General features: G+C 41.3%; 1 protein-coding gene across 1 annotated transcript in view; it reads left to right on the top strand.

The window, feature by feature from the left end:
• The window catches only part of LOC120555999 (plakophilin-3-like), a 38456-nt gene extending 25873 nt beyond the window's left edge, over positions 1 to 12583 (top strand). Inside the window, exons 9-13 of the mRNA XM_039795269.1 lie at positions 2225 to 2404; positions 2568 to 2721; positions 3829 to 4024; positions 4421 to 4508; positions 11764 to 12583. Of these exons, the coding sequence (XP_039651203.1) occupies positions 2225 to 2404; positions 2568 to 2721; positions 3829 to 4024; positions 4421 to 4508; positions 11764 to 11805 (660 nt within the window). The 3' untranslated portion in view covers positions 11806 to 12583. The remainder of the gene's footprint in view (positions 1 to 2224; positions 2405 to 2567; positions 2722 to 3828; positions 4025 to 4420; positions 4509 to 11763) is intronic.
• Positions 12584 to 15687: the final 3104 nt, after the last annotated feature.

A 15687-nucleotide genomic window follows, 5' to 3' on the forward strand; every position in this document is an offset into this window, starting at 1 on the left:
GACATGACAAATGTTTTCTACCCATCTCATTCTCTTTTGGAGTCTTACAGACGACATCAACACTATCCAACCATTTCTTTTTAATCTTTTTCTGGTCTCAATAACATGCTCATTGTTTACAGGTCTGGGAAGCTGGGGTGCTGTTTGTCAGATGCAATATCATAATCAGAGTTCGTAATGTGCTTGAGGCATTTCTATATAAGTAATTTTAAAGATGTTTCACTTAACAAGCCTCAAAAAGTCAAGCATTAGGTCAGGGTTCTCGGAAATCGGTATCTTGGAAATTGCCAGATAATAAGTGGCTGAGTAGTTAGAAACCTGAGAAGTGGCCTCAGGTCCACAGGGAGGATCCGTTTCCAATAGAACCCAAACACAACCAGCAGATCACATTACTCATTTTAATAGCAGTGGAGGCTAAAGGAGTACACATCAGACCCACTGTTACATGCATGTTCTCATAGTCACCCCAAGAGTGAGGATAAAGGGACCCCGTTTAACTATATATGACCTACTTTTGCATGTTGCTTAGAGCAGATCATTAGCCAGGTTATATGGAGGCTGAACTGGGAGGATTTTTGTCCTGCTTTAGCAGGGCCTGAGGATAGTGATCTGTCCCTCTGTCCGTTCATGTGGCTAACACTTTAGTCAGGAGATAGATGTCTTTACAACTCCAGGCCAGAGTGCGACATTCAGGGACTCTAAAGGAAACTCAGTTGTTCTGGTCGGAATCTTTTTCCTTGACTTGCCTTTGGTCCATGACAAAATATCTCGAAAACCAATGGCCAAACTGACTGTGTGCTAACCCCCTCCTCCAAACAGTGATTGTCCAATAATAGCTTAGCAATGGCAACTGGCACTGCCAGCCTGTCAAGCTTTGTATTTGCCCACTAAAGCAATGCACAGAGTTTTGAGAGTGATTTTTGGGAGAGTTTTTAGGCCTTTTCATGATCAGAAACACAAGAGCAAATGTGTAACGAATAGATTAAGCACTCTGTTGCTCTGAAAATGTGAACAATAAAGCATTAATCTGACCTTGGTCTTGTTTGCATTTTCTTAAATGCATATTGTTTGCATTTTGTTTAATGCAAACAAAACCAAGGCCATGTTCTTTTCTAACAAAAAAGAAGGTGCCGGCTGTTTCACCCTGCATCATGTCCTCATAAGGTACCCCTTTTGGCACTGTGACTATCTACAAATATTTCGGCAAAATTGATAAAAGCCTTTCTTTCAAATTCCATGTTGATTAATTTAATAAATTAATTAAAATTGGACTTATTTTTTTATAGGAACAAATCCTGTTTCTCCTTTAATGACAGAAAAATGGCTTGTTGCTGCCAGTTTCTAGCCTTTTCTGGATTATGGTCATGTTTTGTACTTGAACGCTTCAGCTCACTCTCTTTATCTGTTAGATGCTGTCTTCCACGGAGCTCTGAGATTCATAACCAGTTGTAAACTCTTTAGGCCACTAGCCATCATTATCCATGCACAGAACTTTGCACTGGTGTAATTATATTTACTTATCCACTTACAGTATATATCATGTAAACAGTGTTGCCATAGTCTACATTACCAGGGCTTCACAGAAGAATACATACTTTATGAATGTCCTGTCTGTCTGTAACTATGTGTTTTGTTGCTGTTGTGTCTTGACCAGGTGTCTCTTGAGAATGGGACCGTGTCTAAATGAGATTACCTGTATGGTTAAAACAAAAAAAACCGATGTAAGCTAAGATCCCAAACAGGGTTATGTTTGAATGAAATACGTCTTTTTTGCCGTATCACACTTATAATACTAGGACTAACTAGCTTTACAGTGCAATATACTGCTTTTTTACCCATGTCTTTTACATGAGTCAGCAACTGGTGAGGATACTGACTTTTTGCCTGGAACATGTTAGCTTTAGCATCTGCCTTTTAGCGCAATATAATGTATGTAGGTATAATGTGCGTGTTTAAGGTCCCTTTTGCAAGATTCTCATTTTAAAATGAGTCAGTTGAAAACATGAAATAAGTCAGCCGGAGACAGTTTTTTTTAACCAACTAATGGCTCTAACGTTAGCTTAATTAGTTACAACTAGCGACACCTGATAAGAGCTGATACAAGAGAAAAAACTATTTGAGTAAAATGTAATAAAATAAACTTACAGTTGTGTAGCTACAACAGAACATATTGTAAGTAAATTAACAATAAATATACATTTTCTCTCTTTTATCTCCACGGCAGCGTAACCAGAATCTGTCCATATTGTCTGAGGTGTCCCGACAACCTAAGGGCTCCGAGTGGCTGTGGCACCCTAATGTGGTGGCGCTCTACAAGCTCGTTCTGCAGAACAGCGACAGCAGCTCCACCAGCCGCGAGGCTGCCATAGGTGCCCTACAAAATATCACTGCAGGGGAGGCCAGGGTAGGATTTCACAGAAATATTAACTATGCATTCCAAAATGAACTGTCTTATTTTTTGTGTGTGGTTGCTTTGGAGAAGGATTCTTCAGCAAGATAGCCAACAATGCACACAATCAGAACAGAAGTCAGTACAGGCTCATGTGATCTTTGCCCCTCTCTGCCAGTGGTCATCGGTACTGAGTGGTGTGGTGGTGGAGCAGGAGAGGATGCTGCCCATCCTGCTGGATCTGTTAGACACCAACAGTGACATGGAGCTGAGGTCTCTGACCGGCCTGCTGAGAAATCTGGCCAGGCACTCCACCAACAAAGACCACATGGGTAAGATGCAAACTAGGATTGCTGACGGTGCTTCAGTTCTCTTTGGCTCGTATTACCAGAAAAATCTCCACAGAGGAGTAAGGTCTGGCTGCAACACAGATACATTCTGGGATAGGAGAAAGAAACGCTCTGGGTTGTTTGATTTTTTTAAAACTAATCACAATCGTCTTAGGTAAGTCTAAGTTTGGACGCAGAAGCAGTCCAAACAAAATAGTCTTGTACAGGAACTTGTTTTGGTGGAACATTTGCACCCTGCAAAAGAAAATGCCACATAAAATCTTAAATGAAGTTAACTGTTGACACAATACAGTAACGTGAGCTATTTAAATTATCTGGTTATATGGTTAAACCTTATTTGCTCTTACCAGTGTATCGCTGTGTGTAGGCTACTTTGTCCAAAGCAATCCCCACCAGTCGGTCCCAAAATCTTCACAATCATTCCCAAGAACAAAGCAGGCCTGCCTTGTTGCACGATCCACATTTTTTTTCCCAGTTTACAATTTTTAGCGTGTAGCTTGCTAGCTCAAAGGGATTTTGAGAAGGGCAACACACAGAGAGGCTTTATCCTGGAAATGTACTTCCATTGATCCAGACTAGAAGGGCACTGACAAAAGTTCATAATTACACTTCAGTTCCAACAGCTACCGAGGCAGTTAATCAGCTAGGAGGCTGACGTTGCTTACTCCCATGAGCACTCTGTATGTTCCTCCATGACTCCGTATGTTACTCTATGTCGTGATTAGAAAATGGAGTCCCGTACTGCTGCGGTCACAGAACTAAACACTTCTGTGAGTTTTCAGTCTGGTCTGAACCCCCTACTTTGTATAATGTGGAACCAACACAGCACTAAGTGTGTTTGTAGGTGTTGAAATAATATCAATGATAAGTAGCCTACCGCCTAGTGGAAATCAATGCTAAGGTTAGCAAGGCTAACTAGCTTCCACTTCCCTTGTACAAACATACAAAGTTTTCGATACTCGATATTATGGAGGCAATTTGTTCGGGGCCTTAAAGTGTGCGGTGTGTTTGGTACCCAGCCCTTTTTAGAGGATTTATATAAAAACTGTTCTGTAACACAACCCCCCCTTGCTCTCTTTGTCCTTGCAGCTAAGAGCATGGTGAACATTCTGGTGTCCAAGCTGCCCAGTGATGGCCTGCAGAAAACACCATCCAGCGAGGTGGTGGTCAACATCTGTGGAGCCCTCAATCACCTGGTCACCGGCAGTTCCTTGGCAGCCCGTGACATCTCATATTTCAACGGCTTGCCCAAACTGTTGGGCATCAAGACATCCCATGATAACAGGTTGGACTGACTTTTACTGGAATCATCAAATATCAGTGTGGTACAGGGAGAACACAGAGCTGCTGCTTCAGAAAGCAGAATGAGTAAAAGTTATTAACTCACCATACATTTTGAATCTATGAAAACCTTGTTATCTTGTCTTTGTGATCTTTATAATTGGTTAACATTTTTTAGGTACAACAATCTCTCAGTTTGGAAGTTGTTATCTCTGCTTGCTGTCAATGACTTTACATATTCTGGAACTGTTACTGCTCTCCCCCGCTGGCCACGCAAAAATATAACCCTCTGTTAATTTGCAGGTCATTTTAGAGTGTTTATCTCTGGATTTCTCCCCTCTGCTTTTGCTGTGGTATTTCCTCCTTGTCTCTAACCGTCTGTCACTGTGTGTTGGTTTAGCTCTGGGAGTCTAAAAGCTGCCAGAGCAGCCTCCACTGTCCTCTGCAACATGTTCCATTACAACAAACTGCACAAGGACTACAAACTGGTGAGAGGCAAAGCTGCTGATGCAGCTATTTTGTTTTCTATTAATGAATAATGAGTCATAAAGTTATGATGCTCTCCATAGCTTCCCAGAGCCCACTGTGAGGTCTTGTTTTAGTTTTCATTCATTCATTTAGGTTACACTTCTATCTGAACTCTAGTCTTATCTAAAGAACTGTGATACCCTTACAGCATACATACAGTACTGAGGTATGTATGTCGGGGACACCTGTGGTGGGTTTGGGCTTAACGATGGATTGCAACAATGAAATGATGAGATATACTTTTTTGGGTTCAGTATCACTGCATCATAGAGCATTCATCTCCAGACATACTTTGCTGCTACCTTAGAATCATCATGTCATCATCTGGGCGCCTGGGTACCTCACCCGGTAGAGCGAGCGCGCATATACAGAGGTTTACTCTTCGACGCGGCGGCTCCAGCCTGCGGCCCTTTGCTGCGTGTCATTCCCCCCCTCTCTCTCTCTCTCTCCCCTTTCATGTCTTTAGCTGTCCTATAAATAAAGACCTAAAATGCCCAAAAAAGAATCATCTTCAGTGGTTCCCAAACTTTTTTACGGGAAGGAGCCCTAAACTGATAACAATTAGACCACGGACCCCCATTTGATAAGATATTGTCCCAGGGTCACCTATCTGATAGGAGTTTTGCTTTTAAATGTTTTATTACAGAAAGTATATGAAACCCATGACTAAAACAAGTCATACATTGTGTCATTTTGTTACTTATTGATTGAATTCTAGTGAAAATAAATGATTTCCATTTTTGCTGGGGACTCCCTGGAACCCCATCAAGGACCCCACTTTGGGAACCACTTGAAAAAAATTGTTGAAAAAAATAAATAAGCCAATTATCATACATTCAACCGTAAAAACCAATAAGACCAATCAAACCTTTATGTTCTCTTTTGGTCTCCACCAACTCCCAAGGGAAATATCTGGCTCTTCGTTAGCTGCTAAATACTCCACTATGTTTACTGGCTAGATAGTTGCTAAATTGTTTCTGCTGCTTGGTACTGGTCAGGTGTACAGTTGATTTATCAGATCTTTCTTTTCAAAAAAACAACCTGCAAGTTATGTACATCTGGAAACAAGGTTAATGTGACGGAGTTTGAGGGCCAGAAAATATAGCCTACTAATTAAACTAAAAGATGCTAAACGCTCTGTGGAGCTGGAACGTTTGGTAATAATTGTCTTGTCCTACTTGGACACCAAGCCTTGAAAAGGGATGAACTAAAGTTAAAATCATGGCTCCTGACAACCAACATAATTTAAAGGTCCCATGGCATGAAAATTTCACTTTATGAGATTTTTTAACATTAATATGCGTTCCCCCGGCTTGCCTATGGTCCTCCAGTGGCTAGAAATGGCGATAGGTGTAAACCGAGCCCTGGGTATCCTGCTCTGCCTTTGAGAAAATGAAAGCTCAGATGGGCCGATCTGGAATCTTGCTCCTTATGAGGTCATAAGGAGCAAGGTTACCTCCCCTTTCTCTGCTTTGCCCTCACAGAGAATTTGGCCCACCCATGAGAGAGACATCATGGTTTTCAAACGAGCAAAGTGGCAGTTGGTCAAGGCCACACCCCCACCCTCCACCTTGCCCCCCTTCTCTCCTCCTCAATAGCTATAGACACAGAAATGGCACATTCTAAGGAAAGCTCATTGTGGGACTGGCTCTAGTGACTGTAATTCTGCACCAAGGCTGAATTTCGGGAAAGAAAAAAAAAAAAAAAAAAGGGGACCACTAAGGTCTATATAAAAGATACTTCAGATACAGTATTAGGGGACCACTAAGGTCTATATAAAAGATACTTCAGATACAGTATTAGGGGACCACTAAGGTCTATATAAAAGAGACTTCAGATACAGTATTAGGGGCCCACTAAGGCCTATATAAAAGAGACTTCAGATACAGTATTAGGGGACCACTAAGGCCTATATAAAAGAGACTTCAGATACAGTATTAGGGGACCACTAAGGCCTATATAAAAGCATCCAAAGAGCACCATGTAATGGGACCTTTAAAGTTTGCAAGCAGAAGATGGACACATTTTAACTTGACATTATAAATTGAGAGGTCATTTTGTATTTGAAGATAGGGCAACCCTAACCTACAGATCCATGTGACCTCACATTGCCGTAAACGTTTGTGTGCTGGAAGTGTTCTATCTCTTGTTGACAGCAGAGCAACCACAGGAACGAAGCACCCCCAGAGTTAACTCGGTTGCACCATTGTTTGTTTTAACTGCAACAGCAGAAGAGTTTCTGTTTGGCAGCAGCAGCAGCGAGGGCTGTTATTTCTCTCAGTGCTTCTAATCCTCGCACCAGTGATCTGACCGTGGTGAGCAAGGACCACATTCTGAAGTACATCCATCATAAGACAGATGGATGGAAGTTATATAAAAAACACTTTATTAAAAGGATATGACAAGGAAGAGAGATGATGGTGAAGGTGGGTTAGTGTACGGATTGCAATGCGGTGGTGGATTATGGAAATGGGTTGTTGACTTACTTAAAACGTAAAAAAATAAAATAAAAGGGTTTGGCACATGTAAAATTAGAGATGCATTGTTGTGTATATTGGTTATCCTGTTGTAAAAAAGATATGATATATAAAGGACTGAGTTAAAATTGAATGAGGGGTGGGAAACATCACAAGCTTTGGCTTCATTCCTGCTCCTTTTCGGACAGTTTAAAAAAATATTAATTGTAATAGTATTTTTAATATTATTTGTAACACTGTATAGATATTGTTGTTGTTGCTACGCACTTTTGTATTTTTATATTTTATTTTATACAGGCTATATATACATATTTTATTTTATATATGTATATATATTTTATTTTTGTTCAAAAAGAACATTAACTAAATGCTTTTGGCTTTGGCGCTGAGAGTCGGAGGCAGCTAGAACATCGCTAATTGCTTTCAGTGATCTCGACAGTACTGTCACTATCCTTTGACCTGACAGCCACCTCATTGAGTGGGATCCGGGTAAACTACAGTTGAGGCTCAGAAACCAGATTACAAAAGTCTTCATTAAAATAGTTGACCCCCAGTGTTAAAAGACAGGCTTTCAGGACATTCACCCATTATTCCCCTGGTTAGTGTTCCTGTTTATGCGTGGTTGTTGGTGTTTGGCATTCACTATGTTTGGCTCAAGTCTCATACGATCATGTATCTGTTTTCCTACTGGTCCGTGGCACTTTGCCTGAGCCCTGGGCTGGGATGTGTGGCAGAACATTTTTTATCAAGAGCTCTTTTGTTGTATCAGTTGATAAAAATAATGTCAGAAATTAAAGCACATAGTAATGTTGTGGTTTGTTGTAGGGGTGTGTGGCTCACACCCTTTTCCAGGAAATGCCTCTATTTGTTAGTATTTGAGAGCGTAAACACTTCAACTATGGTGATACGTCAGGGGATAAAGTTTGTGTGTATCTTTTGTCTTTGTTGGCATGTTTTCTGATTAGTTTAACAGGAAACACCGGTTTGTTTCACATGAAACTTGAAGTAGCCTAGCCCCGTTTTTGGAAAGTGCCGGTATTTGAGACCGTCTTTAAAGATATGATATGGAGAATTATCCTAAAAAACAATGTATGTAATGTAACAAAAGTAATCCCTCTCAGTGTGTGACGGTGTCCGTAACTGCAGAGAGCATGCCCTCTGCCTGTATGTTCTCTTTTCTTATTATTTTTCCGAGTGCGGGACGTTTATGGGCGTCAACAAAGAGTCTTTGGGCCAATCCCAATAGAGCCCTTGCCCTATCATTCTGATTTGCGTGGAAGGGGTGTCCTGATTCTTGTTGGGATAGAGAGCTAGGGCAAAGTGTTAGGGCTACCGTATATGGCCCTCCTAACTCAGGTTTTTCAGAGGCACACTTAAAAGCGAGTGTTATGACAAAAAAAAGAAACCCACAAATGTCATCATTTTCTTCATTAATAAAGATCTAAAAGTTACGATAACCACCGTATCATGTCGTTTCAATGAATTATAAACATTTTCAGAGACTGGCCGGGACAGACAGGCAGCTGTCAGTCATGTAATACACAGAGATTTTGAGCCAGGCTAAAAGCTGTTAATATGTCACTTTATTAATATATTTTAATATATTTTCAGGTGAGGAAGTTACCATTTAGATTCCCAATATGTGGTCAGTTTATTCGAAATAACGCCTGACTGGAAATGTGTCTAGAATCTATTAAATTGATTTCATCACAAATATTGTAGAGCATACATAACTGTCTTGGATGATAGCTGTTGTGTAGAATTGTTCATTAAAAGCCCTTCTCAACCCCCACAGCTTTACTGTGCTCTGTTTCCAGTGGGACAGTAAACCTTACTGTATCTAATGGTCTTTTGAAAGTGTCATGGATAAATTTAAGTCACAGAACCGAAAACATTGCAGTGCTAATATAAGGTATTTTAGGCTGCTGCGTATGTGAATGAAGACATGAGTCTGAAGTCAAAGTGGAGAGCAGAATGTGTGGGTGTTGGCTGACATTGTGCTCTAAACTGTCTCCACCAGATGGTTTTCCAGTCTGTACACATCTGTTTTGTATCTTACTTGACCTCTGCTCCTCTCTTCCCATTGGTTCTCATCTTCACTCCTTTGCTCTGTTCTGAAAGCCTGTTGTTAGCCTATGGTCATGCCTTATCTGAGGATACTTGGCTCTGCAAATGAAAATATTTCCCCAACATTAGCTACAAATCTGACTGCAGATGCAGACTGAGATGCAGGAGTTTCTTTCCTAATCAAAAGATTAAAAAAAAAACTGATTTATTGGGCCCTTTGGGCAGCAAAACAAGCTGAACACGTAACGCTGACACATTAACACCTTGTAACGTTAATATGACATATATATGTGTTAGCAAACAATGGCTTATTTACACATCCAGCAGATGGATAATCCCTTCGTATGTTTGTGTAACCTGAGGAATGTATGTCCAATATTCTCTCTCATTTAGCTTTGTTTTAGTCTACACCCACCCCTGAGAAAAATATCTGGCTCTTTAATGGCTTACTGGGTTATCACCACCAACGTAACTTATTCCAGTCTCAATATGAAAATATTGATTAAAGCAACTTTAAAGTTGCTACCTGCTTGCAGCTTATTGTTGCTTTTCCACACAACTGTGATGGAAAAGAACATGTCAGAGTTTATTCTATCAGCTGTTCAGTTAACGAAGACCAAAAACCCCAGGCAATTATTGAAACTGGGAATGAACTCAAAAATCTGACAATATGTTAAACTACAACTTAGAACGAGTGGGTTTTGCCCAGTTTATGAAGTTGATAAAGATCCAAAGTGAGTGGCTAACAGGATTACAGCAGCCTGGGCACGAACAAGACAAGCAGCTCCTTTGATAGAAGGATGTTTCACCAATCTGCTGTGGTATGCCACACTGATTATATTAGATAACACAACCTCTAATGCCTGCTGTTAGGGGTTTGCAATTGCAAGTGGAAATAACACTAAATTTTACTCTGCTAAAACTACATTTACATAAATTTAGAGATGTAACAATCCTGAATTCCTTTAGTTTTGTATAACACAGTGGCAGCAGTCTTTCTCGCTACATTCTTGTGAGGATCCCTGCTTTATCTCCTGAATATTTTACCTTTGTCTATCCCTGCTGGTGCCTGGCCCAGGTTTTATTGAGTTTTAGTTTCTGAGCGACCGCAGCGCTCTCAGCAGAAATGCAGAGAATTTGGCTGAGATATTTGGGGTTTGTCTCTTTTGTTTCTTCTGGAATGAATAAAAGTAGAGTTTGGATATGTGGACTTGGCAGTCCCTGAACGCTGTTATGTTCCTCCTGTATAACACACACACACAAACACACACACACACACACACACAGCCCCCACCAACAAACAAAAGCCATGTGTTTATCTGACTGCCTGGTGGCCATGGTGAAGTTATTACATTTGATAGATATCCTGTTGTGTGTCTGTCCTCAACCCAATCTCATGCAGTTCACAAAAAACCTGCTGCAAACATGCTGTGCTGTCTTCACAAGTCACAGTACAAACAAAATGGTCCAAAGCAAAATATCTGGAAAACTACGGGACAGACTGCCATGAAATTTGCTGCTTATTTTTACCCATGAGCTTTTCCCCGGAGACACACTCCAGACAAAATTAGTGTGAACAAAATATTTCCTCATATAAAAGAAAGACCAACATAGAATTTCCTGCGCTACCCAGAGAGGAAGGACATAATGACCGAGTGGGGCAGGTGTGGGCTGTTGCACTAGGCATTTAGTAGTCTCGTATTGCCAGACCTTCCTCCACAGCGCTGCGGTGGAGGGTCTGGCTAGTCCACACAGCATTCTGGGATGGGAGAAAAACATGCTCTGGTTTATTGGCATTTCTTTAAACCAATCACAGTCATCTGCAAAATAGCCTCGGGGAGGAACTTGTTTTGGTGAAACGTGTACGTTCAAAAGTAGTTTTAGTCGTGCAACAGAAAACTCAGATTGGACAGATAGTCTAGCTAGCTGTCTGGATTTACCCTGCAGAGATCTGAAGCGCATTTAACCATAGTCCTCATAAGTTTAGAATGCCAACACAAAGAAAGAGGAAGGTAACGGACATCCGGCCGATTGAGAGAGACATCTGGCAGAAATTCCGGCGGCACCTGAACAATCCCAGTGTGTGGAACGTCGCCGATATAGACTAGGCATTTAGTCACCACTGAATGGCAGTGCAAAAAGGATTTTTAGCCTCTTTAAAGTTGCAGTTATCAATATTTTTACATTAACAATGGATCAGATGACTATGGCTCAGTCTCCACAGCGCTGTGGAATAAAGTCTGGCCATGGTCACATGTTTATAACGGCCACTGTGCAGCAGTAAATAGAACAGTCATAATTGGGAGTAATTGAAATCAACCTATTCTCTCGTTTATATATTAGGATCTGTTGGTCTAAAAGTTTAGCAATGTATCGTGGGGTTTGGCTATTTAATGTCTTAGACTATAGTTGATTAAAATAACTTTAAAAAGGATTCTAAAACAAACTGGAAGCCAGTGTAGTGAAGCAATGTGGCAGCAGAGTTTTGAACAATCTGTAGGTGAATAAAGACTCAAAAACTATCTTAGTGCAGACTGACCGTGCAGCCAATGGTTGATGGCAGCACAAGCTGAGTGTAAATGTTTAGCCCAATCATTAGGCTACATCATTTTCAGGAAGACTGCTTTTCACAATGTTTATCAGTATTTGTATTGTGTCTAATGTTTTTCAGAAAGGATTTGCCAGACGAGACTTCACAGATGCCGCCATCTAGGCTGCAGCACATTACGTGATTCACCCTGAGCTTTCGACCTCAGGATCAAGGTTGCTGTGAGGAAAAAGACGAGGAACGACAGTTGAATTCACTGAGCAGATTATCTTACTGTGACGGACTTACAGGAAGAGAAAAATGGACTGGAGCCAATGGACTTAAACCGTGTCCTCTTTCAGGTGGCTGGCTGTGTGTTTAACTTGGCTTAGCTTGCACTAGATAGCCTGTGATGATGGGAATTTAACGGTTTCAACACACACAGTGGACTTCACCCCCAAATATACCGTTATGCTCTTTGACTGATATACTGATATGTTGTTTTGACACTGATTCCAATTTATTTTAAACTAATGTTTTTTTATAGCTGATATATGATGCCCACACTAGAGAGAGAGAGAGAGAGAGAGAGAGAGAGAGAGAGAGAGAGAGAGAGAGAGAGAGAGGCTTAAAGACATAGCAATGTTGGTCAGTCTGTCCACCCGTAGGTCCAGACTAGGGTGACCAGACTTCCCCGTTTTCCGGGGACAGTCCCCAGTTTTGGTGGCGTGTCCCCAGTTGGAGTTGTTTCCTTGGAAACATCCCCGTTTTAAACGACTGTGTGTTATAAACAGGCCGAAAAGTGAAATGATATCTTATGTGGCAAGACTGGGCAGCAGAGCCTACCAGTTGACATCTTAAAGGGGTGATAGAATGATTATATAGGGTATTTCACACTGTTCCTTATGGTCTCCTAATGGGGTATGTAACACTGGTTGGGCTGAAAATGGCCTGGTTGATATTTTATTGGCCCTTATGCATCCCTGTGTTTTGGCCCTATTTGTAACAAGAGCTTTTCTTCCAAATATGGTATGGTCATGAATATTTAGATGAGCTGCACGCTGATTGGTTGAGCGACTTGCCATACGCACACATTAGAGACGCGCGCTGATTGGTTGAGCGAATCCCCAATACACATAGATTAGAGAAGCGACAGAATCTCATATTCCAGACACTGCAATGTTTCATTACCAAATTCACTTCTGAGACTTTTTTAAGCGAGAAATCAACTATATAAAGCTGAAATATGGGCCGTTTTACAAAAATTGATGGCTAATTGCAAATTTGGTAAGACGTGTCGGACTTTAGGAGCTCCACACAGTCTGACGAGAAAGCGGCAGCCTGCTGGGCTCCATACCCAGGGCAAAGTCACCATTTGTGGATACCGCACTACGGGGCTCCGAGGCCAGCTGCCGGCATAACTATAATATATTTACGGTTTGAATTTCGTCATGCCACTTATATAACATCATTCCCCAATGTCTTATAAAGCTAACCGTTGTGTCCGATTTGATTTTAAGGCATTTTTATGAACGCGGCCTTGTCGTGTAGACGAGGCCGCTTGCTATATTTCCCATTCATTACAATGGGGAAATACCGCAGCTAGCTAGCTACACTGTCGCCATAACTAAATTATATTTACAGTTTGAATTTCGTCACGCCACTTATATAACATCATTCCCCAATGTCTTATAAAGCTAACCGTTGTGTCCGATTTGATTTTAAGGCATTTTTATGAACGTGAGGCGTCTTTGTAGGACGAGCAGCTGCTTGCTATATGTCCCACTCATTACAATGGGGAAATACCTCACTTTCGCATAACTAAAGTATATTTACAGTTTGAATTTCGTCACGGCATGAATATTACAGGTTCCTCAAGGTCTTTGAAAAGCTTAGCTAACACTTGTCCGATTTCGGACTCCATCTCACCGCGGCTCTATCAATGAGACTCGCGGACAAGAGGCGTTTATTTCCCCGATTGTTTGTTTAAATAACTCAACACACATACCCATTATAAGATTTACTGGAACCTGCGGGCTGCGGTAAAAGATTGCGGGCGTAACAAGCTCGCTGACACTGCGGTCAGGGCGGCGATGTAGCAACCCAGGCAGCACCAACACCGGCACTAAACTCCGACACACAGTCGGAGAAAATTTGCAATTAGCCATCCATTTTCGTAAAGCGGCCCATATTTGAGCTTTATATGGTTGATTTCTCGCATAAAAAAGTTTCAGAAGTGAATTTTGTAATGGAATAGCAGAGATCTGCGTGACCTAGCTAGATTCAGAAAACTACCTGATCTCAGGTCAGTTGTGTAGCCTATGTAAATGTTGGGGCGTGACCGTTCTCTTAATACATCCATAGCTGTGACAAAGGTTCCGGTTTTTGGGAGGTTGACGTCAACTTCCAGCTTTGTTGAGATTCGCCCGTTTTCAGCGGCAGTTTCAAAAAATGAGATTTTCATAGTAAAGGGGTGTCAATGGGATTTTGAGCTTCTATGTATGTCCTATTTACCCACCGAACTGTCGTTATTCAACTATGACAGGGTAAAATCGGTTTTGCATTCTATCACCCCTTTAATCGTGCTGTGTTTTTTAAAACAGTCACCATGGTCAAAAGACATGAAACCAGAATTGTCCCCCTATTTATTTTATAGATAATAAAATTGGATATTTCAATTATACTGCATATTGACCGTACTAGGAAAGCCCCCCCCATTTTCATTTCAGAAATCTGGTCACCTTAGTCCAGACTGGAGAGTCTCGACAACTGTTGGATGGATTGCCAGTTTCCCGGCCTGAATCATTATTCCAGGCCTGGGCTTTGGTGATGATCAGGGTAAAATATGAATTTGTCTAAAACTTTGGTTTATGAACAAATACCTGCAAAACTAATGACATTCCCATCAGCCTCAGCTGCACTTTGTGTTAAGTGTTAATTAGCAAATCTTAGTATACTAACATGCTAAGCTAAGATGATGAGCATGCTAAACCTTTTCTGCTAAATATCAGCATGTTTGCATGCTAATGTTAGCATTTAGCTCAAAGCACCAATGCTAATACACACCAACAGCTTCACAGAGTAGCTAGCGTGGCTGTTTGTAGTCTTTTTAACAAACAAATGTCAGACGTGTTTTTCTCTCTGATGTTAACCATCAGAGTTGGGCCGTAGCCATTTTCGTTAACAGTCAACCCGTTCTCACTCCGAACTCGTAAAATAAGGACGTTTGGACAGTGGCTGTCAGTGGCTGTCAGCATCTGATGCGACGAAAAAGGCATCCTTCAGCGTGTTTGTATAACGCACCGGGGAGAGCAGCAGTTAGATGGGGTTTAGCGAGTAGTATGTAAGGATGAAATTCCGCATAAGGAGGTCGGTTGGGGTGGTGGATGGGTCAAACACAGGACTTTCACCCAGAAGACCGGGGTTCGCGTCCCGCTTGTCACGTTTCCTAAAGTTGCTTTTTTCTTTAACCGACCCGTTGTTACCGCGTGTCACGGAACCGTACGCCCACCCACGACCCTTTCCTAAACCCAGCCAACCCGTTGTTGCCACGTGTCACGGAACCGTAAGCCCAACCACAACCTTTTCCTTAACATAACTGCGTCAAAAGGGATGGCAATAGTCCCGACCAAGCGCTTTTACTTAAAGCGCAAAAGGACTTTTAGCGTCAATAAGAATGACAAAGGCACCTGACCAAGCGTCCATATTTTACGAGATGAAGTGTGAGAACCTGTTGCAACAGTCCAAAAAGCGAACAAATTAGCAGTTAGAGGAGTTTATCAAGCAGCTCCAGATTTCATTTAAGTTTAGATATCAGCCATTCATATCTTGTTCATTTGAGATTTTGCATTCGTTTGATTTGTTTTACTTTTGTATCTGTCCTTACAATGAAAATGCTCTTAGAAATGAATGCATTTAATTATAATTTCATAAAAGAATAAAGGAGAGGACAGCATGAGAGGCCACCATGGCAGTCTAAGAAAGGAGCATCAACAACTCTTCACCAAACCTCAAATTATTGGCCAAACAACTGCTTGCAATTAGTCTGTCTTCACAATACAGTATGTT

The sequence above is a fragment of the Perca fluviatilis genome, chromosome 3, assembly GCF_010015445.1.
Source record: "Perca fluviatilis chromosome 3, GENO_Pfluv_1.0, whole genome shotgun sequence".
Lineage (NCBI taxonomy): Eukaryota > Metazoa > Chordata > Actinopteri > Perciformes > Percidae > Perca > Perca fluviatilis.